General features: G+C 35.4%; 1 protein-coding gene across 3 annotated transcripts in view; it reads right to left on the bottom strand.

The window, feature by feature from the left end:
- Positions 1-27,005, bottom strand: part of SEPTIN7 (septin 7) — an 84,977-nt gene that overhangs the window by 22,479 nt on the left and 35,493 nt on the right. For all 3 annotated transcript variants that reach the window (XM_037041148.1, XM_037041146.1, XM_037041147.1), the window contains 4 exons: positions 18,490-18,596; positions 7,349-7,449; positions 6,343-6,477; positions 806-923 (listed from right to left, as the gene is read on the bottom strand). In XM_037041148.1, coding sequence (XP_036897043.1) covers positions 806-923; positions 6,343-6,477; positions 7,349-7,449; positions 18,490-18,596 — 461 coding nt within the window. The remainder of the gene's footprint in view (positions 1-805; positions 924-6,342; positions 6,478-7,348; positions 7,450-18,489; positions 18,597-27,005) is intronic.

Below are 27,005 nucleotides of genomic sequence, written 5' to 3' on the forward strand. Positions count from 1 at the left end.
TTTGTTTTTGTAACAGGTTCAAGGTATTCTAAAATTCACAATGAAAAAGATGAAAAAACAAAGTTTCTTGTTACAAAGGGGACAAGAAAAATAAGAGATAATTAACTCTAAGTCTATTTTTTAAAATATTATACAAAGCAGCTGCAGTTGAAAAGATGTAACATTGGCCTAAAATAAAAAATAGGCTACTGGATTACGAGTAATTTCAGAAATTGACTCTACATTTCATAAAATATATGTAACAAACCAAATACAACAATGAGAAAAAAATAAAGCCTTTGCTTTAAAAACTGTTCAGCTTCTATGGAAAATTAAAAGTTAAGAAATGATTAGGTACCACTTTATTCCAAAAAACTTTTTAAAAATAAAAATGACAAACAGTGATAGCCAGGCACTGAAACAAATATACCCACTAGAGAAGAAATTTGATTGTTTTATTGGGAAAGCACTATGATAAAATGGGGGGGGGGCATAAAATAATCATACCCCTTCAAAAAGTAATCTTCTTTGAAATTCAGCTCATGAAAATAATTCTAAAGGGTGTGGGGAGGGGTGCTGGTAAAGGCTGTACAGAAACATCTAAAATCTTCCTCAGGTGACAAAGGATGAGGCCCTATGGGTACAGGATCTTTGAGGAGAAAACTAAGGCAGAGGATTATTTTCAAGTTATTTGTAATACAGTACATACAACCATACAGAAAGGTAGTAAGAGAAGTACACTGTAACACATTATACTGAAAATAACAAAAACTGCAAGTTACATGATTGTATGAGAAACCCTAGAGTTCGAGCTCATTCAGCTCACCTGTTTTTTAAACTGTTGGCACTCCTCTGGTGTGAGTGTGTCTGCTTTGGCAATAAGTGGGATGATGTTCACTTTTTCATGCAAACGCTTCATAAACTCAATATCCAATGGTTTAAGTCTGAAATACAAAATATTTAACATGATTGAAACAGTAAGTTTGGAAAAGCAGCTTCTTCACACCCCCAATGCTAAAATGCAATACATCGGGAGTACTTCACTCTGTTATCAGAAACAGTCTGCGAAGGTGTACTGGGACGGCAATAGTTAGGGAGAACAGGACTTGTAAAAGCACGGCGCTGGCTAAGAAGGCCTTGACTCACTCCTGTCCTGGTCATAGCGTTTTGGCCCTAAAGACGAATTAGAAACCCCGAAACACTCCTAATAGGCTTTCCTGGAAGTGCCTCTGCATTACTCAAAATTTGAGAAACCTTTGTTTTTAAGAATCCCATATTTGGTTCTTGCTACCAACTATATTCTTCAGAGAAAACGCTTAAAAGAGAACCTTCCCCACCCCTAAACCCATTACAGTATGGCTGCCATCTCCGCTTTGACACTGTACTTGCAGGTCACCAAAGACTTGCCAGCTGCTAACTGACAGAGACCATAGGCTTTGCCATGCTTTTTAATGGGCTCAATAGGCAGCATTTGGCATTATTCCCTCAGGGTACTTTTCAGGATCCTCTTTGTTAGCTAGTCCCTTAAGAGGTATTCTCCTTTGTTTCACAGGCCTGCACTCAATCCACTGAGCTACACCAGCCAGGGCTAAGAGGTATTCTCTACTAGGCCTTCTTCTCTTCTTATTCTTCATTATGTATGCTTATCATCAACTACAATAATTTCCACTATCCTCTATGGGTCAATGACTTCCAAATCTTCACACCGAACCCAGATCTCGCTCTTATGTTTCAGACTTGTGTTCACCCAGTAGAAACACTACTTGGACATCCCATTTCTGGTCCTCAAAATCAAAAGCTCATTGAGTGTTCAAACTACCCCGCTTCTGTGTTTCTATTTCAGTGAATGGCACTACAATCCACTCAATTACTCAAGGCTGAAGCCCACAGTCTTCCCTTCTCTACCTTAATTTCAAACATTCACCAAGACCTGTTGAACAAAGAAATATGTATGTATCTCCACTTCCACTACCTTGCTTCAGGCCACCAAGACCTTAGAGGTATGGATGATTACAGGAATCTATCTGGTTTCCCTTCAAACCATGTACAGTACAGTCAGAAGAGGCTTTCTAAAATCCAAACTTGGAAGATGATCTGACTCTGGGTGGTGGGCACACAGATCATGTATCATAGAAATGCACACTCAAAACCTATTACAATCTTTTTAACCAGTGTCACCCCAAGAAACTTGATTTTAAAAATAATTAAAAATAAACAAAAATAAAATAAAATCCAAATCTGATCAAATCATTCTGACTGAAACCTTCCCAGATTCCTTAGCTATTGTGGCCTACAGGCCTCAGAAGACACATCCTCTCCAGAAGTCCCATCTCTTAGCATTCCTTCAGGTCTTTTGCCATCTCCTACTTCCAATATGCCAGCCTTTTTGAACTTCTAACTTCTGGCCTTAAGCAAGCATGCTCCATTCCCATTCCTCCTTCTGGGTCTGCCTAACTCCTATTCATCTTTAGGACTTGGCCTTCAATTCTCATTTCATCTGGGAATCCTTCTCTAACTTAAAACTATGCAGGTACCTTTCTAAGGAGTCACAACATAATGTCCCAAAGATTTTCTGTTCTCCCACTAGATCCTCAAGAGCGAGGGTTTTGTCTCATTCACCTGTATCTCTGACACCTAGTACAGTGTCAACACTGGAGAAGGTGCCCAAATATTTACTGATCAAAAAAGTAAACTACTGTGACTTCCTTATGTCCTTGAAGAACTCTAAATGAAAACCAAAAATATTCCTCACATCTAGAATATACTATAGACTAAAAATCAATATTCTACAAAAGTAAACAAGATAATGAAAATATTTTGCATAAAAATATCATTCTGCAGTGTTATTCTTTAGTTTTTATAAGACCATGAGAAAAAGGAAATAAAGATCCAATCATAACTTTTACTAATATTTAAAAATAAAGATAAAAATATATAAATACACATAAATATATGTGGTTCTCTTAAAGTACCTGTGTGTGTGTGTGTCTGTGAGAGTGAGAGTGAGAGTGAGAGTGAGAGAGAGAGAGAGAGAGAGAGAGAGAGAGAGAGAGACAGACAGACAGAGAGACAGAGAAGGAAAGAAAAGAAAAAAGATTGGAGCCCAAAGATTAATGAGGTCTTCCTTTTACTAACAAATAATATTGTATCTCCTATAAGTAGTGATGCTAACTGGCAAAAGACGGGGTCAGGAGAGGAGAGGGCAATAAGTTAGCTACCTCTTACTCTAATTCTCCTTATCTTGAATCCTTTGGAATTTGATATTGGCATTCAGAGAATAGGGATCACACTACCAAAAAGTATGACTGGAATAACACTACATTATCTTCAAAACAGCACCCTTGCCTACTAGCTCTAACTGAAAGAACCTACCCATCTGTGAAAAACATTTAAGTTTTGCTTACTTTCATTAATCATTCATACAACAGTAAATACAAAAGCTATGACCCAAACAATCTTAGATGTCTACATTTTTATGGTTCATTTTTCAGATTATACTCATGACAAATTAAAATTACTATCACCATCACCTACTTAAACCAGTGATAGAAAAGAATTCAGCTGATTAAAATTTTAATACATCTTAAAAGTATCTAATATAAAATATTAAAATTAAAACCTAAGGTAACAAGATTTCACATTTAAAAGTAAAATACTTTCTGCATGTTTATTATATTACTACAATTTTTAAAGAGAAAGACCCTCAAAATTAACCATGACAAGGAAGTTGGGAAAGTCAATTTTTAAAATATAAAACAACATTTTACACTTTAAAAATTAGGACATTTAAATCAGCTTAAAAGTTAAACTTCAAAAAAAATTAAACTTCAGAAAAAAGGTAAAACTTTTATAAAAGCCCCAATAAAATCCTTTTGCCCTTTTAAATTAGCATTTAAATTTCAGAAGCTTACAAAACTGTCAACAGCAAAAAACATTTAGTTCATATGTAGACTATTTTGTTTGAAATTTTTCCTCTGTCCATTTAGTCCTATTTCATGTTTTCCCACAAGTTTAGTTTTTAAATGTTGTTTTTAAACAATGGAAAGTCCTTTAAGAATTTATAGAAGATAAACCCACATTAAAGGAAAAAGGCTATTTAACCTCAAAGCCTACAACAACAAAAAAAATTGATAAAGGGCAAATGACAAATATTTATAATGCATACATATATGTATGTAAATAAAAAACCTTATATAAAACTGTGTGACATTTTAAGTGGCAATAACTATTCAAAAGGGAAAAAACACCATTTTAAAATACAAGTCCAAGTCAGTTTATTTTAATAGTAATTACCAACAACTGAACAAAGAAATTGAAGCAATTGCTGAAATCATAAATTAACCCTGTGTGTTCAATGATGACACTTGGTAGGGTGAGGTGGGGTCACTGAAAAGACAATGCTGGAACAATTTATAATTACTTCAAAAATAGGATCTTACTAAAAAAGAAATCCAATCCAGGGACTACCTATAAAAGATGGAAAGGCCCTCATTCACCTATCAGACTACCTGGAATTTTAGTCTATAATGAGCAGGCAATTTGCAACCCTCAACATAAAATTCAGAGTTATACTCCTTCACTTAATACATAGTATCACATACAAATGGACATAACTTTGGTCCACTTTCAAAAATAGTTAAGCTGAGAAACTATTCAAAAGCACATTTTTACACATCAGAAATAAAAATTTTGAACTCCCATTCCTTGTGACAAACAATAAATGGCCCAAAGCCACTACACATCATTTGAATCATATCAAAAATTTTTGCTTAAAAATATCTTATTTCCCATGCAATTTTAAGAAATGTATTTTCCCCTGGGGAACAGAAGAAATGTGACTTCATGAGAATTACTAAATCTTGGAGAGAGTCCAAAAGACCTAAAATAATAAAAGTGGATATAAACTGACCAATTTCTATTGACTTAACTGCAGATTAAGATATTACTTTGTTGGTGTCCAGGAAAAAACTCTAACCAGTTAAACCAAAATAATTAAAAAATATATAAATTCAGTGAGAAGCTAACAAGAACTCATAAAAGGCCATACAGCGTGTTCTATTTTTCTATCCTCATCCAAGGACATTTTTTTTCCCATTGCTTTTAGAGACAGGGGGGGGGGGGAGGAGGGAGAGACATCAATTAGTTGCCTTCCACATGCATCTTGACTGGATGCATGTGGAAGGCAAACCCACAACCTAGGCATGTGCCCTGACCAGGGATTAAACCCGCAACCTTTCAGTTTAAGGGATGATGTTACAACCGAGCCACACCAGCCAAGGGCGTGTGTTGTATTTTTGAGATTACTTTTTTAAAGCCTTTTGAGATGAGATAAATTTTGTGCTTTATTCACTGTAGACAAATATTAGAAATGAAATAAACATTTGCACCACTATAATCTGACAGTGCAAAAAATGGTAAAGTACATAATTAAGGCTTTATGTAGTGATCGTGCTCAACCAAGACGGCAGTAATGGGCGAAAGGTGGAGAAAGCAGCAGGAAATAGAAAAGGGACTTTTATGAAGGAACCCGTGCACACTGCTGTAACCTGGGCGTCGGATTATATTGTCTGATAATATGCAACAGTCCAGTTCCATTTGGTGAAGAAATGGTGGGGTTACAATAATCAAGTAACTGAGTTATGTTAAGTCACTTACTTAAAGGAAAAGACTAAAGAAGAGTAATCACAAACATCTGCAGTTGCCAAGACACATATATCTACTGAAAATGACAGAGGAAGCACAAACAAGAAAGTGAGAACGGGCTGGTCTTACAAACAGACAGAACAATCACACCAGATGAACGTCTACATATCTAGTTCTTAACCCCTGAAAAGCAAGTTAGTACTAATGATATGATACTTAAAAAAAATGTGACTCTGATGACTAAGGTGAAACAGAAGGCAAACAGATTTAGTGGAGAGAGAAAAGCCACATGAAGACTTTAGTACTTAGGTTTTTCTGTAACTTTCTCTAGCAGATCTATTGTAAATAATATCTTTGGGGTTTCTTAGAATATATCTAAGGTAAGTGTTATGGTTGTTTCTCCTTATTGAGTGGTTCGATTAGTGACAGAGTAGACAAAAAGTAAGCTAAATTAGCCACACTGAGACCTAACCATGATTGAAACATTCCATGAAGCAGGTAAAAAAGCCTTATGCATGAGAAACTAAGAAGTAAAAATCACTGTTAGCTTACCTAGGACTTAAAAAGATTTTTTTATAAGCCATTTTTACATGGAATTTGGGACTTTACAACTGGTATAGTTTTAAATTTGTAGCAGAAAAGTAAGGATTACTAAAATATAAACCCAAAACTGAGTCATAAACAAAACCAAAAGGTTATCAGAAGCATCAAGGTACTGACCCGTGTCCTGAAGGAGCAATGAAGTATAAACAACACTGCACCCTGTTATCAGGCATCTGCCGTCTGTTCACTCGAGATTCTGCATTTAGGTAGTCCTCAAACTTACTGTCAATGTAGTCAATGACAGGCTGCCAGCTAGAGAGAGAATGCAGAGAAACAAAAAAATTAAGTTGTAGTTCTACGTATAAATGCACAACTGATGATGACTTTGTTAAAGGTCAAAAATCAATAGTTTTAAATTGACAAACTGATCTAACCAGTAATTATTCTACCTACACTGACTTAAAAACAGGTATAAATAATGTTAAAAAAATCTTTATTCACTATTTCTAAACTTTCCAAATAAAAGAAAATTGTTTAGAGTCAAAACATAGCTAAATTATTATATTATTTGTACCAATAAGTATATCAATGCTAAGACAATTAGCAGTATGAAAAATTATATATTGAAAGCATTTTACATTTTAAATGAAAAGATTAAATAATATGGAAACCTCATGATGAACTTGGATACTTTAAAAATTGACAGAAATTTACTTTAAAAAAGTGAAACTCAAGAAAATTTAAATACTGTTTATAAGATGCTAAGATATTACTGCCAACTAAAATATCATGGACATTTTCTTCATTAATGACATGGAAAACCAAAGGTCTAAATTCAGAATGTGAGAGCAATTAGAATGTGACGGAAAATAATGTATACAAATGGATAAAATTATAGTAGAGGAGAAAAGTTTTAAAATTCTTGTATATATATTGTTTTAGAATTTTCTTTAGAGTAATTCTAGGATAGGTTATTATCTCCATTTTGTAAAAAAGAAAATCAGTTCAAAGAAGTAAAGCAATATTGACAACTAAGTGGAAAAGTTGGTGTATGAACCCAAGTCTTAGCATTTAAAGTTCAGTGGCCTTTGCTAAGGTGTGAAATTTTAAAATGTGAAACAGGACATCTAAACACCCTGAACCCCAAATGCAATGGAAAGCAGCGATGACATCCCCTTCTTACCAATTACTATTATCCACTGCATCTCCAAATCCTGGGGTATCAACTATTGTGAGTAGCAACTGAACACCACCTTCTTTGATTAAAACTTTGGATTGTTCCACCTGTAAGAGTAATTTGTGCAGATATTAATACCGTAACATTACCCCTGTGGTTTCCTACAAGGTAAGCAGTAATGAGATAAATCAAAACCAATCAAGAAGCTTTTTGCAAATGAAATCTACCCACCCCACATTTTTAAAATAAATTACTTATTTATTAAATTACTTAATAAATAAGTCCTGGTTACTTGAAAGAAGAGCACAATGTAAATAGTATGTTTGTAACTTATAGTTGATATAAAGAAGGAACTGATAAATGGTAATAATCACTAAAGCTACATAATACTTACATAACCTAAAATACACATCTAATAATACAAATAAAGAATGTTCTTAAATGATTCAGGAAGTCAGTAAATGTGATTAAGTAGACAAGTACGTCTAATGTACCACTTACCATAAATGTTTTCCTGGAATAAGTCCATCTACTTTGGTCCAAACCAATTACTAACATGAACTTATTATCATCCCCAAATCTTTCTTAGTATGTCCATAATTATTTATACTTGCGTTTATGTGATGACTAAGATCCAGTTCTCTTTTTAAATGTGATATTATACATTTAGGCCAAAACAATCAGGAAAGGTCCAGCCATTAAAAAAACTGTATTCTGGTAGGGTTAAACCCTATAAATTCTCTAATTAAAATCATCAGTTCCCGCCCTGGCTGGTGTAGCTCAGTGGATTGAGCACGGGCCTGCAAACCACATGATTGCAGTTCGATCCCCACTCAGGGCACATGCCTGGGTTGCAGGCCAGTTCCCGGCAGGGGACCCATGAGAGGCAACCATACGTTGGTATTTCTCTCCTTCTCTCCTTCCCTTCCTCTCTAAAGATAAATAAATAAAATCTTAAAAAAAAAATCATCAGTTCCCTGTAAAGTTTGGAGAAATGTTCTACTTGAAAAAGAGTATTGGATTTAAACAATAACAACAGTTCTTTCTACAGTCTAAGATTTTCTGTAACTCTAAGATCTGTATCAGAATGTATAAATTATTCACCTTGAGCATATGCTATGTTACTATTAGATAAAGTGAACACTGATTTAACCAGAAAAGTATACTCATTGTACATTTATATCAAGTGCTTACTAAGACTAGAGACTCCTCCAGGTATGCATAAAGGCTAACATAAGAGACAAGAATTATATTAAAACTTAAGAGCATTAAGTGCCATAACACAGTACAGCTTAAGTAAAATACTACTAGACTTAGGGTAAAGTGTAATCACGGACATGTAAAAAGCAACTTCAATTTTTTATGTTGATTAAGAGTTGGGAAAGGAAAAATGACTGATTTTCTGGGTAAAAAAAGTTTGGTGTTCCTTTAGAGATTACAGAAACGATGATGTCTTTCCATTTTCTTTTGGCATTTCTTACTGATTCTAGCTGCACAAAGAGACTGAGGGGATGAAACTAAGATTGCTGAGCAAGAAAGTCTGTAGCAGCATTATTAAAAAAAAACTGAAATGGTGGAAATGTTCTAAATCTACTCTGTCCAATACAGTGGTTGCTTGCCCATGTGGCTACTTAGCACTTGGAATGTGATCAGACTAACTGAGGAATGAAATGTTTAATTTCATTTAATATTAATTAATTTAAATTTAAACAGCCACATGTGGCTTAGTGACTACTAAATTGGACAATGCCGGTCTACAGCAATCAAAAGTTATTCTGTTAAAAAAGAATCTTGTTAAAACTGAAAACGTTTTCTGAGATTTGGATATGCAAGTCCATGGAGGAGCTTCTAATATTTTAGACAGATAAAGGCAAAGGTCTTATCTCTTAGACTGTTCTAATCCTGGTATAAACTCTCAGTGAAAAATTTGGACATACCAAATATATTTATTTATCTACCAAGTAAATATTGACAATTATTGACAATCCAAACATTAAATATTAGTAAGTATTAATTTCTCTGTAGATTAAAAAAGTAAATATCAAAAAATAAAGGCTCTAATTTTTTTTGGTCATCTTCAGTACTGATGATGGATGACATCGTCACTTGGGAAACCACTGTTTAATACCATAGGGCCAAGATAATACAGCTTGTCTGATACCAGGTTACTCTAATAATATAAAGGAGGCAAAATAACTGAGAAAATAATCAGACTCATCAGTGTTACGTGATCAAAACTAAAAACAAAACACCTTTAAGTTATATTATCTCATGTGAGTTAAGTTCACATTTCATATACCTGGTGGTCCTCTAGTCAAAGGACAATCTGGTTATATGTCAATTACATCTTTTTTTTTTAAAGAAGACCTGGCCATGGCTGGTGTGGCATCATCTCACAGAGTGAAGGGTCAACAGTTTGATTCCTGGTAAGGGCACATGCCTGGGTTGTGGATTTGGTCCCCAGGTGGTATACATGCAAGAGGCAGCAGATGGATGTTTCTCTCTTACATCTATGTTTCTCTCTTACATCAATATTTCCCTCTTACACTGATGTTTCTCTCCCTCTCTTACTCCCTCCTTTCCCCTCACTCTACAAAGAAATAAAAATCTTCAAAAAAATAAAAATAAAAGGGCTATTTGATCAAATCTAGCAACTGGATATATCTTGAATTTATCTCCATCTCCTTCATAAAAACAGATCATTCACTTATGGGAACTGTCTTGAAGCAGAAATATCCAAAGTAATCACACCATCCTTTTACCCAAATTCTTTTAAGTGACAATACTATATACTAGAAACTGATGCAAAAATTTTCCATATGAATCATCTCCTAATTTTACTTCAAACCATTTCTGGTTCTCTTATAACTAAACAAAACCCATTTCTACCTTTAGAAATAAACTGTATATTAATTATGCATACTAACAGCTTAAATTTTAAGAGCTTTGTTTCCTTATTTTTATTCTATAAAGTTAGTTTATTTACATGATAAGAAAATAAATATATCTATATCTTACATATTTTAAAAAGTCTGTTTATGAAGCTTCTTTTTTTCTCTGGCCTGTGAAATTCTGTGTATCCATACACGGTCAAATACAAAGACAACGGCAACATATGGAAGAAATCCAGAAAACATAACTGTAAACGAGTGCCCTTCACAGGATCCAACTGTATCCTATCATCTGATTCTGCAAGTATCCTCATGGGATCCATGGAAAACAAATCAGTTCAAGTCCAGGAATTTCAAACTTTTCTTAACAAATCTATTCCAAATGGCCACTTTCCCATGCACTTTACTTAAGCAGGTCACATCAGCATATTTTATGGCATCACTCCGAGCTCTTGAAGATTAAACTCATAATTTAACACTGAAGGAATGAATCAAAGGCATTTTCAGCTGTTTCTCTCTGAAAAATAAGACTGAAGTCCTTATATTGTTTACGTATAATTAATTTATTCAGGCCACTTTTGGATTCCTAGATTCCAGAAATCCGAGGCACTATTTTCTAACATTGTTTCATTTTTCAATCTGAGGGGAAAGTCAAACTGTCCATGTTTATACTGTTTCAGTTCTTTTGACTGTTAAATACAATAAAATTTCCTAACCTAATATTTAAGAGCCATTTGTTAGGTAAGTAAAAATGTTACTTAATTAATTGTATTACATTTTGAGGAGAGGGTTAGAATTTTCTATCAGTAGCTTCTCTCTACCAACACTTCCTCAGCATAACAGCCAAAGCTCTGCTGAAACTTCAACATCCTAAGCCTGAGACATTTCATTTGGCTCTAACACAAAAACTATGTTAATTATTTAATGGCTTAAAAGACAAACATCATCTTAAATACTTCAATATGTTCCACAAGAAACTAAAAGAAGCAATGACCAATAGAACAGTCAGGTCTTAAGACTACTTTGCTCTCATCAACTCCCAGAACTAGTTTATTGAGAGGTTGCTCTAAAGATTCTAATTTCGCCTTCTACTCTCTGAACCACTGTACCTCAATCCCCTGTCTCCTTTCTGTGCTGGGATCTGGTGATCCCTTTTCATTGTAGTCATCTTGACAAATGTCTAGACCACTTCCCCTGTATTGTCAATCTCTCATGCCTTAGAGACTGTGCACAGCACATAAACACTCTCATCATTTTTGGAAATAAAAATCAATCGACTCTCTCAGTCCCCTACACCCAACCTCTGGGTATTCCATTTCATCCCTTCCTTTACAGCTCTCCCATCTTCACTTTTCAATCCACTGCCAGCTTGCCCCCCATTCCTACTACTTCACTGAAATCGACCTGGCCAAGGTCACCTTTATAGCACCTCACAGCAGCATCTTTCTCACTAAATTACAATTATTTGCTATGTTCTTTACTTGGTTGTAAGATGATTAAGAATTCTGTGATCATCATCACCGTAGCCGCAAAACCTGGTAAAAAACAAGTACTCAAATGTCTGTTCTGTGACTGACCAGTTCAAAAGAAACACCAAAATTGGAGAAACATCAACAGGATTAACCTACAATAGTGACTGACAGGAAGGACTTCACTGACCAAGGAAAAAAATTTTAAAGGTAATCAACATAAGGTTCCCAACTAAGAACCTAAACAAAAATCTAATACTATCATTTCACAAAGGAAATTAAAATGGATTTAGTCTTGGAAAAATGAGCAGCTCTTCCCTAGCAGACAGTTGGCAACCTTTCACTGACATGAAGTATGATTTAAAAATCTTTAAATATAACAAAATAATAAAACTTGCTGTCATACATAAAAATATTTTTCTTAAAAATACTGTTAATCTTTGAGGTTGGAACATAAAGTGGAACTTAAGTGTTCAAATGTTTCTATCATTTCGTTTTAATCAGCCTGTTGGAGAAAACACACATGCACATGTATTTTATATATATAAAGAGAAGTAACATGATGCTACTCCATTTAATTTGAAATATTCTCAAAACACTAAGGAAAAACAGTTCATTCTCTTAGTCTTTCTCACAGAGATAGGATGAAAGCAGTTTGTAGTAGGCCAGAAACACCATGGAGCAGTGGTTCTCAAAGTGCAGTACCCAGACTAGCATCTGCATAGTCTGGGAACTTATTAGAAACGCAAATTCTTTGGGCCCCACCTCAAACCCACTAAATAGCAAACTCTTGACTAAGCAATCTGTTTTAGTAAGCCTTCCAGGTAACTGTAAAGCACACTCAAGTTTGAGAACTGCTAGTATAAAGAACTGTGGGACGACAGCATCAGCTCACATTGGGAAACACATAGCTTGTGGTCATGAGGCCCAAGATAGGTGGGAATTATCTCAGAGACTTCTATCTAACACTGAAAACTTCACTTGAATCAGAAGCACTTGTATATAACAGGAAGCCCAGAATCATCTCTCTGTTCAGTGTAGACTGCTTCATCTTCCTTCTAAGAGTGTGACTGTACAGGAATTTCTTTTTAAGACACGTCTTAAAAACGTATCTTGTATGTAAACAGTTCTCAGGGAGAAGATTATGAAACTGGTGGTCTGTATTAAAATTTCACTCCCTATCTTGCCATATCATAGGATTTTTCTTTCCTCCTCTCTCTCTCTCTCTTAACAGTTGGAAGTGTTCAGAATGATTTCAGGTCAGAAAAATTGCAAACATTTGCCTTGTGAAATTTAGGACTGTATGCTTTTCCTGATCTGATATGTCTGGGCTGAAATATAATATTTCTGACCATTCTCTACTGAGAGAATTTATGAGTGTCCAAGAGCAGATCATCTGATAGATTACTGGGCTTGGAGAAGAGGCAATCAACTGCAAAAGAAAATTGCACTTTATTATCTAACGACACTGAATGACTTGGAACAAGTTGTGTTCTTTCCTAGGTTAAGTGGGGAAAGAATTTTAATGATCTTCAACTTGTTTCAGTATATCAAGGAATACCTCCATGGTGTTCCTTGGAGGAAAACAGGACTTCTCTGGGATTCTAAAATCAGGATCAATTCAATTCTGAGATTCTGTAAGTCTTACTTTGGGCAAAAAGGGGGAAATTTAACAGTAGTGTACAGGCCTTTACCTTAAAAATCTTACTAGAGATACTCTCAGCCCTAATTACTTCTTTGTTTCTAAAAAGGAAGAGTCAGGGAGATAATCACAATAAAAGAGGACACTGTTGAAGTAAAACCTTAAAGAAGGGTCAAATGAGTTTAGACTTGGTTATTCTGGAGATAGGCCAGTGAGAAAAGAATTCTAACAACTTAAATTGGGAGCCTCTCCCAATGACTTTAACAGACATAGCCTTGGAAGAAATTATCTGCAACTTCTAAAATGTAAGGAACCATTATCTAGATAAATAACTCTTCCAGGTCAGGAGGAAAAGACTGAAAATATTAAGATGGTCAAAGCACTTCAATGATATCTGAGCACTTAGTTGAGTATAAAAGACATGTCCAATCATGTAAGAAATAAGAAAAAGAAACAATGAAATACTTTTGTGTGTGTGCATGCACACACATTCATAAGAGAAATGAGTGCCTATGTCCACCAAAAGATGCACAGAAGAATATACATAGTCCAGCACAAATAATGCCCCTTTTTTCTAAAATATTTTATTACAAAATCATAAGCATGTAATTTTGTAATATAACAATATCACCCTCAATGATACCATATGACATTTTAAGTGAAATTTTCAAATTCAAATTATAAATTATCACACGCATGTTATTACCCTACCAACCACACTCAAGCAGGCATTACTTCTGCCAGACCCAGTACATATTTGTCAAACACTGAAAATCCAAATGCGCATCTACAATAGAAAGAATACGCTAAGATATATACCTATAATGGAAAATTATATAGCAATGAGAAACTACTGGTATGCAACATGAATAAATATCACAGGCATAACCTTCAGTGAAAGAAACTGGACACAAAGAGTATATTTAAACAAGTGGTATGAACAAGAACATCTATATAGAGAAAAGTCAAAAAGGTATTACTTAGAGATGTGTGTAATACTGAATGTAAGAGCAGACATAAGGAAGCCTTCTGGATGTTAGAAATGTGTATCTTTATCTGAATGGTGGTTACCTGGACATAAAAATACATACAAAAATTCATCTAGTTCTACTTAAATTTGTGTCTGTCAGTATCCAATGTATACAGCAATAAATATTACATTTTTAGCCCTGGATGGTGTAGCTCAGTGGATTGAGCGCGGGCCTGTGAACCGGACGATCGCGGTTCGATTCCCAGTCTCAGGGCACATGCCTGGGTTGCGGGCCAGTTCCCAGCAGGGGATGCACAAGAAGCAACCATACATTATATGTGTGTTTCTCTTCCTCTCTCCTTTCCTTCCCCTCTAAAGATAAATAAATACAATATTTTTAAAAAATTACATTTTTAAAAATGTTGCTCAAGGCAAAGTGAAAATGAGGTCCTCAAATTAAAAACTATTCCATTTAGCTCTGGCTGGGTGGCTCAACTGGTTGTGGCATCAGCCCGTACACCAGAAGTTGGTGGGTTCAATTCTCAGTCAGGGCACATTCTTAGATGGTGGGTTCAATCCCTGGTCAGGGTGTGTACAAGAAGCAACCAATCAATGTTTCTCTTTCACATCAGTGCTTCTCTGTTTCTCTCTCTCGCCCTGTCCCTCTCTAAAATCAATAAAACATATCCTCAGGTAAGGATTTAAAAAAAGGTTTAAATTCTTGCCTAGAGTGATCACAAAATAAAATAAGCAATGTAGTAGTAAGTTTTTAGAATACACTTTTGCAGGTATTTTGAAATCTGATGCTCTATGAAGGATATAAAAATACTCCTAAACAGAAAAAAACGTTTAAATAGGAGAAATAAAATAGTCAAGTCACAATTACTTCTCGGGGATCTAACTTCTACACTACATCTTGCAGTTTGATATATGAGGTCTGTCCTGAAGGTATCCAGCATGTAATATGAAAAATAAGAGACTTTTATTAAAGATGATACAAGGTAAAAGAAACATTGTACATAGGACAATGATGCCTCAGGCCCCTTCAAAGTAGGCACTCTGGGACCTCACAAAGTTCTCCCAATCGCCATCAGCTGCCCCCTCCTATTTTCCTGAATTTCATCAAGGGTCTGAAATCTCTTCCCTTTCAAAGGTGATTTTAGTTTTGGAAAAAGCCAGGAGTTGCAAGGAGCCAAATCTGGGCTATAGCGGGGCTGAGTCACCTGGGTCACTTGATGTTTTGCCAAAACGAATTTGCATGAGATGGGAAGCATAAGCAGGCGCATTATCATGAGGCTACCAACCACCAGCTGCCCATAACTGTGGCCTTCTGAATCATCCGAATAGTTCCTGCAGAGGAATGTTCCAGCTTAATACAAAATCTTAATAGATTCATTGCTCTATTTGTTCAATCATTTTGCATGTGACACCCACACAGTACACATGCTCACTCAAAGGCATCTACTGCCCCCGTGACCAGTACAAGTGAACTAGTCATTGTTCATGCATGTGCATTCCAGTCCACTCTCCCTGCCTGCCAGGTTACACTGATGTGGCACAAACCATTTTCATTATATTAACAATGGCTGGACTTCTTCCAGATAGACCTCATGTTTCTGCCTAAAATTTCCACTGTCCTTCCATCTTGTGCACAAGGATAATCTCCGCCAACCCTTCAAATCCTGCTTCAGCATCACTACTTCAGTAAAGCCTCCTCCAGCTACAACTGTTCATACCCCTCCTCTCTGCTTAGGTGCTGCTTCATTCTACCAACAATTTTTTCAATGAGCATTGCTACCCAACAAAAATGTAATGTAATGTAATGTAAGCCACAAAAGTAATTTAAAAAATTTCAGTAGCCACATTAAAAATAACAGGTAAGATTAATGCATTTTATTAACCCAATATAACCAAAATGTCATCATTGTAAAATGTTACTTGGAACCGCTCTGTCTGGTTTCAGAAGCTGTAACCCCTGATGGGTAAGGCTGAATGAGAGACCTTGGGACCGTAAGCCACTAAGGAGACAAAACTTATCTCCCTGGCAGGGGCTCTGCCTCTGTCTACTTTACCTCACCCTATCTGACCCCCAGTGGATGACCAGTCAGCCAATGACAGGTAAGATTACTCAAGGGAGGGGTGATCTAAGACAGGCACGGTCACAAAGGGGCTCTCAGGGAAGGACTTGGGGGGCTTTAGAAAAAGCGGGTGATGGACCCTGGCCCCTCGGCTTTGACATAGCCTGAATCCTCATTCTGTTCGAAAGAAGCCTCCTAATCTCTTGGCTGCCTTACTTCCCCTGCCTGACTTAAGCCTAAAACAATGCCAAAGGTGGGTGCCGCCCTGCTCTGGAAAGAGCTAGTTCCCTGGGGGGACATCAGGCCTAAGAAAGAATGCATAAAATCCTGTGAAACCTGCTTTGCTAATGCCTTCAATTTAAATGATAAGGGTCCAAGCAGGAAATTACTTTGTTTCTCCAAAGTTTCATGGCCCTTTGGCTATCTGACCCTGACTCTCAGTAAGTCCTTCAAATGTTATCTATTGTTTAATCATTTCTGCCTGACAATGACTGATGAGCTTTATGTATACTCTCTGTATTCCTATGCAAATAAACCCAATAAAAAGCCCATCGAGGAACAGGCTCCTAGCCCTTCTCCCTTGAGAGTTTGGCCACCTTTCCTCCCCATGCAGATCATGGCTTGGTAGACTTATTCTTATCCGTGGTGGTGGTGGGCATGCAGGCAGAGCACCCCCACAAAATGCAACCTATATAAGAAAAATGATTAGACACTTTACACCAGGGGTATCCAACCTTTTGGCATCTCTGCACCACCTGGAAGAAGAAGAGTTGTCTTGGGCCACACATGAAATACAATGTGACACATAATCACGAAAAAAATCTCATAATGTTGTAAGTAAATTTATGATTCTGTGTCTTCATTCACAAATTTATGGCTCCACTCACAGCCATCCTGGACTGCATGCAGCTTGTGGCCCACATGTTGGTTGCCCCCAGCTTTACATTCTTTTTCTACATACTAAAAAAGAGTATTTAAAAAAGGAGGAAATCCATCCACTTCAAAATCAGAGGTGTAGTTTATACTTGCATAAAACCTCAATCTGGACTACCCGTATTTTATGCTCAACAGCCTCATGCGGCTACCAGCTACTGTACTGGACGATGAAGATCTAGAGTCTGTATGAAGTATGGTCTATGGGCCAGCAGAACAGCCATCATCTGGCACTGTGTGAGAAATGCAGAATTTCAGTCCACCTCAGATCTACTAAAACAGAAACTAAATTTTACCAAGCCCCCCAAGCGATCTAATTGCACATGAAAGATTGAAAAGTACTGAATCAGACCATACATAGCTTGGGAGCCTTAACAAATTGCTACTGCCATTCAACCACTATGCAGTAGTACGTTACCGACTAGCATAGAACACTGTAATTAAATAATGGCTTTCCCAAGAGTCCTGTTTTCTCTATGCTGCTGTCCAACAGAACTTTCTGCAATGGTGAAAATATATATGCACTGCCTGCCCAAATAATAGCCATCAGCCACATACAGCTACTGGGCACTTGAAATGTGACTGCTGCAACTGAGAAACAATCTTTTTTTATCCTCACCTGTGGACATGCTTATTGATTTTAGAGAGAGGTGAAGGGAAGAGAGACATCAATGTGAGAAAGAAACATGGATTGGTCGCTTCTTGCATGCACCCCAATGGGGACTGAACCTACAACTCAGGCATGTGCCCTAACTAGGAACTGAACCCACAACCTTCAGTTTATGGGACGATGTCACAAGGGTAAAAAATGAATTTTTACTTTCATTCACTTTAATTCATTGAAATTTAAATAGCCACATATAGCAAGTAGATAAATTACTAAAGACAGTGTAACTCTAGGAGTATTATTTACTCATATAATTACTACAGTGCAATCTCTATTAGGGTCTTCAGGACAAATTTAGAAGGTTTTTATTCAACATAACTCCTCTGATTGGCTGCATTTCTTTCTTTCTTATCAATAAGTTTACCACTTTACACTAGCAGAGGAGTTTGAAACTTTGAAACCTATCTCTAGGGAAGCTTGATAAAAGTTATAATGTGTGATTTTTCTGTGCTAACATTATTCCAACTTATCATCAATTAAAATACTAACATACCTACCTGCACAGTCTTTTTTATTCTATGGGAAGGACCTGGATACTCTGGAGAATACAAATCTGTGAGGAACAATGAGTTGATTAGCGTTGACTTTCCCAATCCAGATTCACCTAAAAGAAACAGGGGGGAAAAGTCTGTTAAAGCCAGCCATGTTGACTTTAGTGTTCATCCAATCCTATAATCAAACCTGCTCTAATGCAAGCACTTTTTGGTGGGGCAAGAAAGTGAGATTAAAAAATATACTATAAAGACTTCCCATTAGACTATGCTCTTTGTCCTCATTTTCTTATCAAATTAGACACATGTTTCCAAGGATTACTTTTAGCTTTATACTTTTACAATCTGTGTTCTTTAAGTGTAATATATCTGATGCAATAGCCTCCATTTTATCAGTAATATATTGCTAGAGGTGAAAGTTAGTCATAAAGGAAACACTGGATTATATATTATTGGTTTAGTGAGATAAAACAAATATAAATGTAATAATTAATGAATGACCAAAGCAAAGAATCATACAACTATGAAAAATAATTATCTGCTGATAAAAAGAAAAATTAATAAAATGAACCACAAAAAAGAATTATAATTTATCCAACCACATACCATACAGCCTAAGTATAAAGTATGCCTCTCTATAAACTGGACTCAAAAAAATTATAAGCAATTACTTTTTATACTGCTTCTGCTTGAGGCAGGGGGTAGAAATGAATCATGTAGTCTTCTTAACCCTCAAGTCAAGTCTAATATATTGCACCATACGCTGTTAATTTATATCAAAATATAGATAGCTTCAGAATATATATAATACAAGGTTAAAATAAATTGTAAATCATACTATAACATATGATCATATCATAAATATAATTATCTATGAATATGGCACAGGATTAAATAATCTAGTTATTGCTAGGTAGTTTAATAGTCTCTCACCTAAATAACTGATTTCACAATATTAACCTTACTATTTCTATATCTAGGTTGAGTTTTCATACTGGTTCTCAAGAAGGTAAGAACAATTCTAGGTGGTCTGGGGCTTGTCCCCTTTGAATGAGGGGATATCAGCTATTTCCTATATGTAAACATTTCAGAACTTTCTAAGTCACAGGAAAGTACATTATAGTTCTTTATACCTGCTTCTTTCTTAACTCTTACAACCAAAATAAAGGAGGAAAGACTAGGATAAAACCCAAGCATTTGCAGATAATCAGAAATATCTACAATATTTTCATTTAGAAGCACAAATAAAAACTTTAGGTACTGATGAAAATATTTTTGATGTTAAATTTGAAAGGATGTGATCTTTCTTATAATGTGGAGTAAATGACTCTATACCCAATTCCACCTACTGGTTTACAGTATCTTTCCTAGGGCAGTGTTTTCATTGTACCTGCAAAACAATCCTTTGAGACAGTTATTTACTACTGAGGGAAAAGCCCTGACTGGTGTGGCTCAGTGGGCTGGGCCTTGTCTGGTGAACCAAAAGGTTGCTGGTTCCATACCAGGTCAGGGCACATGCCTGGGTTGTGGGGTGGGGAGATGCAACTAATCAGTCAATCAATGTTTCTCTCACACATTGATGTTTCCCTCTCTCACTTTCTTCCTCTCTTCCCCTCTCTAAAAATAAAAATGTTTTTTAAAAAATTAAACAAAAATCTCAGGGATGTTAAGTGATTTACCCAAGGTAATGCAGCATTTTGGTGTTAAAACTTAGACGAAGTCCATCCAATATACTTCCTTCTGAGAATTTCCCCCCTACAGTAATAAAAATGGCTAAAGTATTTAGGGAAAGAAATTTAGGTACAGGTATTCACAGAACAGTAGTAGTAAATTCCTAACATTTTTACCTACTTCATATAAGTTCCCTAGAGTTTATATTAGGATAAACTTTTAAAAACTTCAGAAATACTCTGGTTCAAAAATTCTAGCTTTTCCACTTAACAGATATACCACCTCTACCATTTATGCAACCTCTTCACTTCAGTTTTATCAGCAAAATGAAGAAGATGCTAATTATTGAGTAGTGAAGACTAAAGGAAATAACAATTAGCATCTAGTACGAAATATTTCATTGAGTACTCAAGGTTTTTTTAAAAGCTTTTATTTGTTTTAGAGAGAGGAGAAGAGAAGGAAAAAGTGGGGGGAGAGAAACATCAATGTGACATGCGAGAGAAATATTGACTGGTTGCCTCTTGCATGCCCCCAAATGTCAACTGAGGACCTCATTGGCAACCCAGGCGTGTGCCCTGACTGGGAATTGAACTGACAACCTTTCAGTGCTCAGGCCGGCACTCCACTGAGCCACCCCACCCAGGGCAAATTCTCAGGTTTTAAATTCAGAAAACTTCCTGTCCAATTAGTCCAAACAAGGAGATTTTAGCTCTCTTACTCATAAAAATGATTTTTCAATAAAACTGCTTCAAACATGGTTATTTTAAAAACATAATCACACAAAAAATTAAAATTTGAAAATGTTCCCTAAATACTAACCAAAATCAACTTTTAAGCTCCTAGAATTGTTAGCATTTCTATTTGAGGCTATTTGATCTTTACTACCATAACTACCTTGGAAAGGAATTTGATCAATTTTGTCAATTAAGTTTTAAAAGGAGATAGGTGTAAATTCCCTATTTAGAAATCATATTGTCATAGACAACTAATACCTCTTTCTTTTTTTACTACCATAAGGGAAAAAATAGAATATTGTAATTATTTGTATGTTTTTATGTTTACCAAGTTGCCTTCAACCCTTCAACAACTGCTCACAAGAATTTAAATAAGTAATTTTATAGTTAGTAAATAAAATATATAATGAAAATACATAATAAAATTTAGTATAGATCTGACTCTAGAGAACTTAGATTCATGATTTTCATATTTAAGAACAAAACTATTTGCTTTTTAAAAAAAATCAATTATCTTTCTGAGAATAATGATCAAGATTTCTCCCTTAATTCTAAATGGCACGTACCTCATACTATTATAAAACTTATAAATGTTGTCTGCTTTTTTATACTCAGTAAAAATCAGAAAACACCTAACCATACTTTCACTGATATTTTCCCCCCATACATTTTCTTCTCCTGAATTTAAACTCTTGACATTCACTGTATAAAATAGGAGTTTATAAACTCTGATCTAAAACCTAGCTATGACCAACTTCGATATGTCACGTGGTTTCTAAATAAACTAACTTTTGTCCATTCCTAGACAACTCATACTGAAATTATTGGTTTGAGCTTTAAGATCCAATTCTGATTTAGTACTCCTGAAGGGTAATTGTAGCAACAAAAGATAGTTCATCTTGCTTAAAATCAAAATAAAAAATTTCAAGAAATTTTACCATAAGCTCTGGAGGCTAAAAGCATGTCAGAACAAGTAGTGAGTATATGGAAAGAATCAGCTAATCTGCAATTTAAAGGGAAATAAGCTCCCTATTTCACCAGCTTATATTTTATGCTGTTTTAAACGAATTTACCATGTGAACTATGACTACTTGTTAGCTAGGTGACCTCTATCAAAGAAAACACAACATAAGCCCTGGACATGTTGCTCAGCTGGTTAGAACATCATTTTGATATGCCAAGGTTGCAGGTTCAATCTGCAGTCAGGGCAGATATGAGAAGCAACCAATGAATGCATAAAATAAGTGGAATGTCCTTATCACACACAAGATCACAATCAATAATTCACAAGTAGGGTCCCATTTGTACAGAAGAAATCATCAACATTTAACTAGTAAGGATTTCCTCTAGTGATAATTTTTCTTTTATTTGCCCTGATAAATAATGTAGGATTACATTGAAAACTAAAAACAATGCCAAATTCTGAATATAAAGTATCCTTAGAAAGCAATGTGAAATACTGTATACTTTGCATGAAATATAATTCAGTAAGTATTTATTAAACACCTACTATGTTCTAGGCACAGGGATTATAAAGGTACATAAGAATTTCAAACTTAATGGAACTCTGAGACCACTAGGGGAGATAAATAAGTAAGTAAATGCTGTGAGCTCTATATTTAGGTATGTTTAGGATGGTAGTCCTGGCCAGTGTGGCTCAGTGGACTGAGTGCCACGTGCGAACCAAAGTGTTGCTGGTTCAATTCCAGGTCTAGGGCACATGCCTGGGTTGCAGACCAGGTCCTGAGTAGGTGAGAGGCAATCACACACTGATACTTCACTCCTTCTCTTTCTCCCTTCCTTCCCCTCTGTCTAAAAATAAACAAAAAATCTAAAAAATAAATAAATAAATAAACTAAAAACTTCTTATCCAGAGCATAAACATATTTTTCAAATACCTACTGAATACTTATATAATGTGATCACATATTTGGCTACAAAGAAAACCAATACTGAAAAACACAGAAATCTACAGATCATATTCTCACTACAATGCAGTGAAGTTAGAAGTTAACAACAAAAGAATATCACAATCCACATGTTCACTTAGATATAAAACATCAACTCCCCTCAACTCCTCTTATCTGAAAAATTACTCAAATACTCACAAAATGAATACTACACATGAAAACCTAAGGGGTACAAATAAAGTGGTGTTCTGAGAAACACTTGTGCTTAAACAAGCCTAAAGAAAACAGATCAACCTTCAGGGTAGCTCTTCGTAAAAATGTTAACTGGTATGGCTTTTCAGAGACACAATTTGACAGCCTATCATAATTTAAGCACATATACCTTTTGACCTAGCAATTTCGCTTTTAGAAATACGCATTATACGAGCATTTACATTTGTGCCTAAAAATCAAAACAATTTAATTAAGCATTGTTTTGAACTGTGGACATCCATGTCCACCAACAGCAGACTGTATAAATCATGATAAATATATACTATGGGATACCACATAACTGAAGAATAAGGTAGCTCTTTATGTACTGACATAGATATATGTGTGAGGAAAAAACTCAGAGAATAGTATTTACAGCATGGTACCATTTAGATAAAAAATACGTATCCACATGGAGTGACTGGTGTATGTAAAATTATAGAAAAAGAAGGCTTCTAACAACTTAATAATGCTTGTCACTAGAGGAGGAAATGGGACTGAAGGAGAAGAAAAAAGGAACTTCACCGGCTTATTAAATATCTTTAGAATTCACATTAAAAAATAAAAATGTTTATTTTTAAAGACTTTTCTTTTGGACGGGGTGAGGAATATACGTGACGCATTTGACAATGGGTAAAAGGGTAAGATTGGAAACATAATGACCCTAAAGGATACTAGCCTCAAGTTAAATAAAAAGAAAATGCTGAATGCAGTGAAGCTATACCTAGTGGTTGAACATTAAATTATTAATTCCTCCTTAACAGTCATCTCCCTACCAAGATGTCACAAAACCTATAATCATAAGAAAATATAGCAGCCTTGTCCTATACTCTCAAGGTGACTTATAACTACAATTGATTCCTGCTAATTGGCTTCACTAAAGAGAAAACAACAGTCACTAATGCAAAAGAGAACACTATAATTAGTCCCATGAATTCAAATTCTACTTAAACACAATTTATGAAACAACCTCAATCAAGTCTATCTCTGCATTATTTCAGGAAATATTTAAGAATAACAGCATTTAGAGTTATACATTCTAGATTAAGAACACAAAATTTTTCAATAAAATATAAACATAATATGTATGTGTAACATTTCATATATTTTCTTATTTATTTATTGATTTGAGAGAGGAAGGGGAGGGAGAGAGAGGAAGTGAGGTGGGAGAGAAAGAGAGAAATGCTGTCTACAGCCATACCACCCTGAACGCACCCCATCTCGTTTGATCTCGGAAGCTAAGCAGGGTCAGGCCTGGTTAGTACTTGGATGGGAGAAAGGGAGAAATACTGATCTGTTGTTCCACTTATTTATGCATTCATGGTTGATTCTTCTATGTGCCCTGACCAGGGAATGAACCCACAACCTCATGGTATCAGGATAACGCTCCAAGAACTGAACTACTGGGCCAGGGCCACATTTTATATTTCTTTATAAGTAATTTTAAGATCTGTTAAATGATCCAAATTAAAGACTATTTTACATTTGACTTTGAAATACACTATATACATTATGCAGTAAAGTATCATTCTTTATTTTACTGAATTTTACAGGGAAATAACTGAATTTAAATGTTTTCTAATCTTGTTAAAACATTACAGTGTAGTAAGACTTACAATTTAAGATGTTATATTCTTAATAAAAATCCTAAGAGTAACTGAAGTCTCTAATATTACACCTTACTTTAACATTAGAAGGTTAAAATAACCCATGTGTTCTTTATCTCTTAGATCTAGTCCTTGAAAGCCATACAAATCCCATCACCATTTAAGAATATTACATTTCAAGCCCAAGAATAAAGCATTCATAAAGTGCTTGTTTGTGAGGTTTTGAAGAAAGTCACACCAATGGTTATTTATAATAGTTACACCAGTATTTAAAGATGGCCAGTGGGAAAAAGCCAAGAGGCATCCACAGAAAGTAAGAAGGAATTGCAAGAAAAAGTGGTAATAACAGCAAATAAGAGGTTAAAGAAAAAGTGACCAAGGGACAATGAGAAGGCCTTTTCCTGACCTTTAATAAAAGCAATTTTATACTAAGAAGTCAAATGGTGATAAGTATTAGATGGGAAATTCAAAAGTACAGATTTATTCAGTAAAATTCAAAGATAGTACCACCCATAAGGTGGATAAAAATGTTATCTAGGGAAGGTGTTATTGTTTTGCTTTTTAATATGTTTATCTCTAAAGATTTACTCTAATAAGAATAGTCTAGATTACATTGGATACTGATTATTTCCAAGGTTCCATACATATTAGGCCTGGGATTTGCTGTAAGACTATTTCATCTTCTCAGAATCTATTAGGGTATCCTTCGACATAAAGACTATGTGCATGCTAATTCTAAACTGCAAGCTAAACAGGTCCCCTATGACCTGGTTTTGTAAATTATCTAAACAAGGTTTACTTACTCTAATTATAGTAGTTGACCACCAGCTTCAGAGTTAAATAATTCCGCTGTGTAGCTAGTAGCAAACATTCCAACCAACCACTCAACAATTACCTCATTCACCGAGTTAAAAGTTTTTACTCCCTATGCACCTAAGTTGGGAGGTCTTTGAGGAGGATGTTTACGGTATTTCTTGCCATACTCATATAAAAGTACTCTTTTTATAGCCCAGTTCAAGAGGATAACTACCTTCATTTAAAAAATCTTTGTGTTATCAGAAAAAATCTAAATGTCTACATGAAAAAAAAATTTTGTAATTATTTCAAAAATGGATCAACATAATTTTGCGGTTAAAATGTACTGTCTCACTTAGGCTAGGGTCTGCCACCTTTTGGAGGCTGTAAATCAAGTTTCTTTAAGTTCTTCTACTAAAGTGAAAGAGCTGAAATCAACAGAACTTCCCAGGCCCCCTCTTTGTTGGCATAGTTGCCCTTCATGAAGATCACACCCAGGGTAAGCATCAGGATGCCCGTCTTCAGCGCATGTTTCTCACCATGCAGCATCCCATCATAGGTGAGGCCCATTTTGATGGGGAGGCCACAGGAGTGGTTTGTGGGATCCCCTTCCCTCACATCAAGGCCAAAAATTATCTGTGAGCTCAGAGGCTCTCAGAAGATCTCAATGAAGTGGTCTTCATACGTTTTTAAAAACTTGATTTTAGATAAGAGGGGAAGGGGGAGGGGAGAGAGAGAGAGAAGTTGATTTACTCTTGAGCAGGGATATTCTACAAAGTGATGTTAAGGAGTGCCTTTCAAAGCTGAAGTCAGTTGATTTTGATCTTTTGAACTGGACGACTCAGATTCTTTCAAGTTCTATAAATCTCATACACAAAACTTTATATACTGAGGACCAATGGTGGGTTGCATGAATCACACTGATGATTGTGTGAATCTGTATTTCTTTAAACAAAATTCAAGTATACATAGTAATGACATCCACAATAAATAAATTATTGTTAGTGGTATAAATATGCTTAATAAAAAGACAAAAAAATATTCAGATCAAAGGCATGCAAACTAAAATGTGGAGCCTTACTCTAACACTACATTACTCACGTCATTTTATTTTATTTGGCATTCTTAAAGATTTCTACTCAATACTGGCAAGGATGAGACAAACAAGAACATTCACATGTCTGTGGTAACTATGTAAGTTGGTATAACATTTTTACTTCACATCCTTCATCATGTCATCTACTTCTTTCTGGGAATCAAACATGTAAGGGAAAAGACTGCAAAAAAACCCCCCTTTAACAGTGTATGTGGGGGATGGAGAGAACACTTTCAGGTAACACAAGGAGACAGGCTGGGTATACTATAACACTCCTATAAAAGTAATATTAATCAACCATTGAAAATCACTTTTGAAAAACCCATTGAGCAAACGTTTGCCCTAGTGTTAAGCGAAAAATATATTTAAAAATGAATATGGTAATTACAGGTATGCATTAGAGACACAAAATATACACCATAATCAGCAATGGTGATCTCCTCTCTCTTTAAAAAAT

This window comes from Sturnira hondurensis, unplaced genomic scaffold (assembly GCF_014824575.4).
Source record: "Sturnira hondurensis isolate 20B ecotype Veracruz unplaced genomic scaffold, ASM1482457v3 Scaffold0002840, whole genome shotgun sequence".
NCBI classification, from domain to species: Eukaryota; Metazoa; Chordata; class Mammalia; order Chiroptera; family Phyllostomidae; genus Sturnira; species Sturnira hondurensis.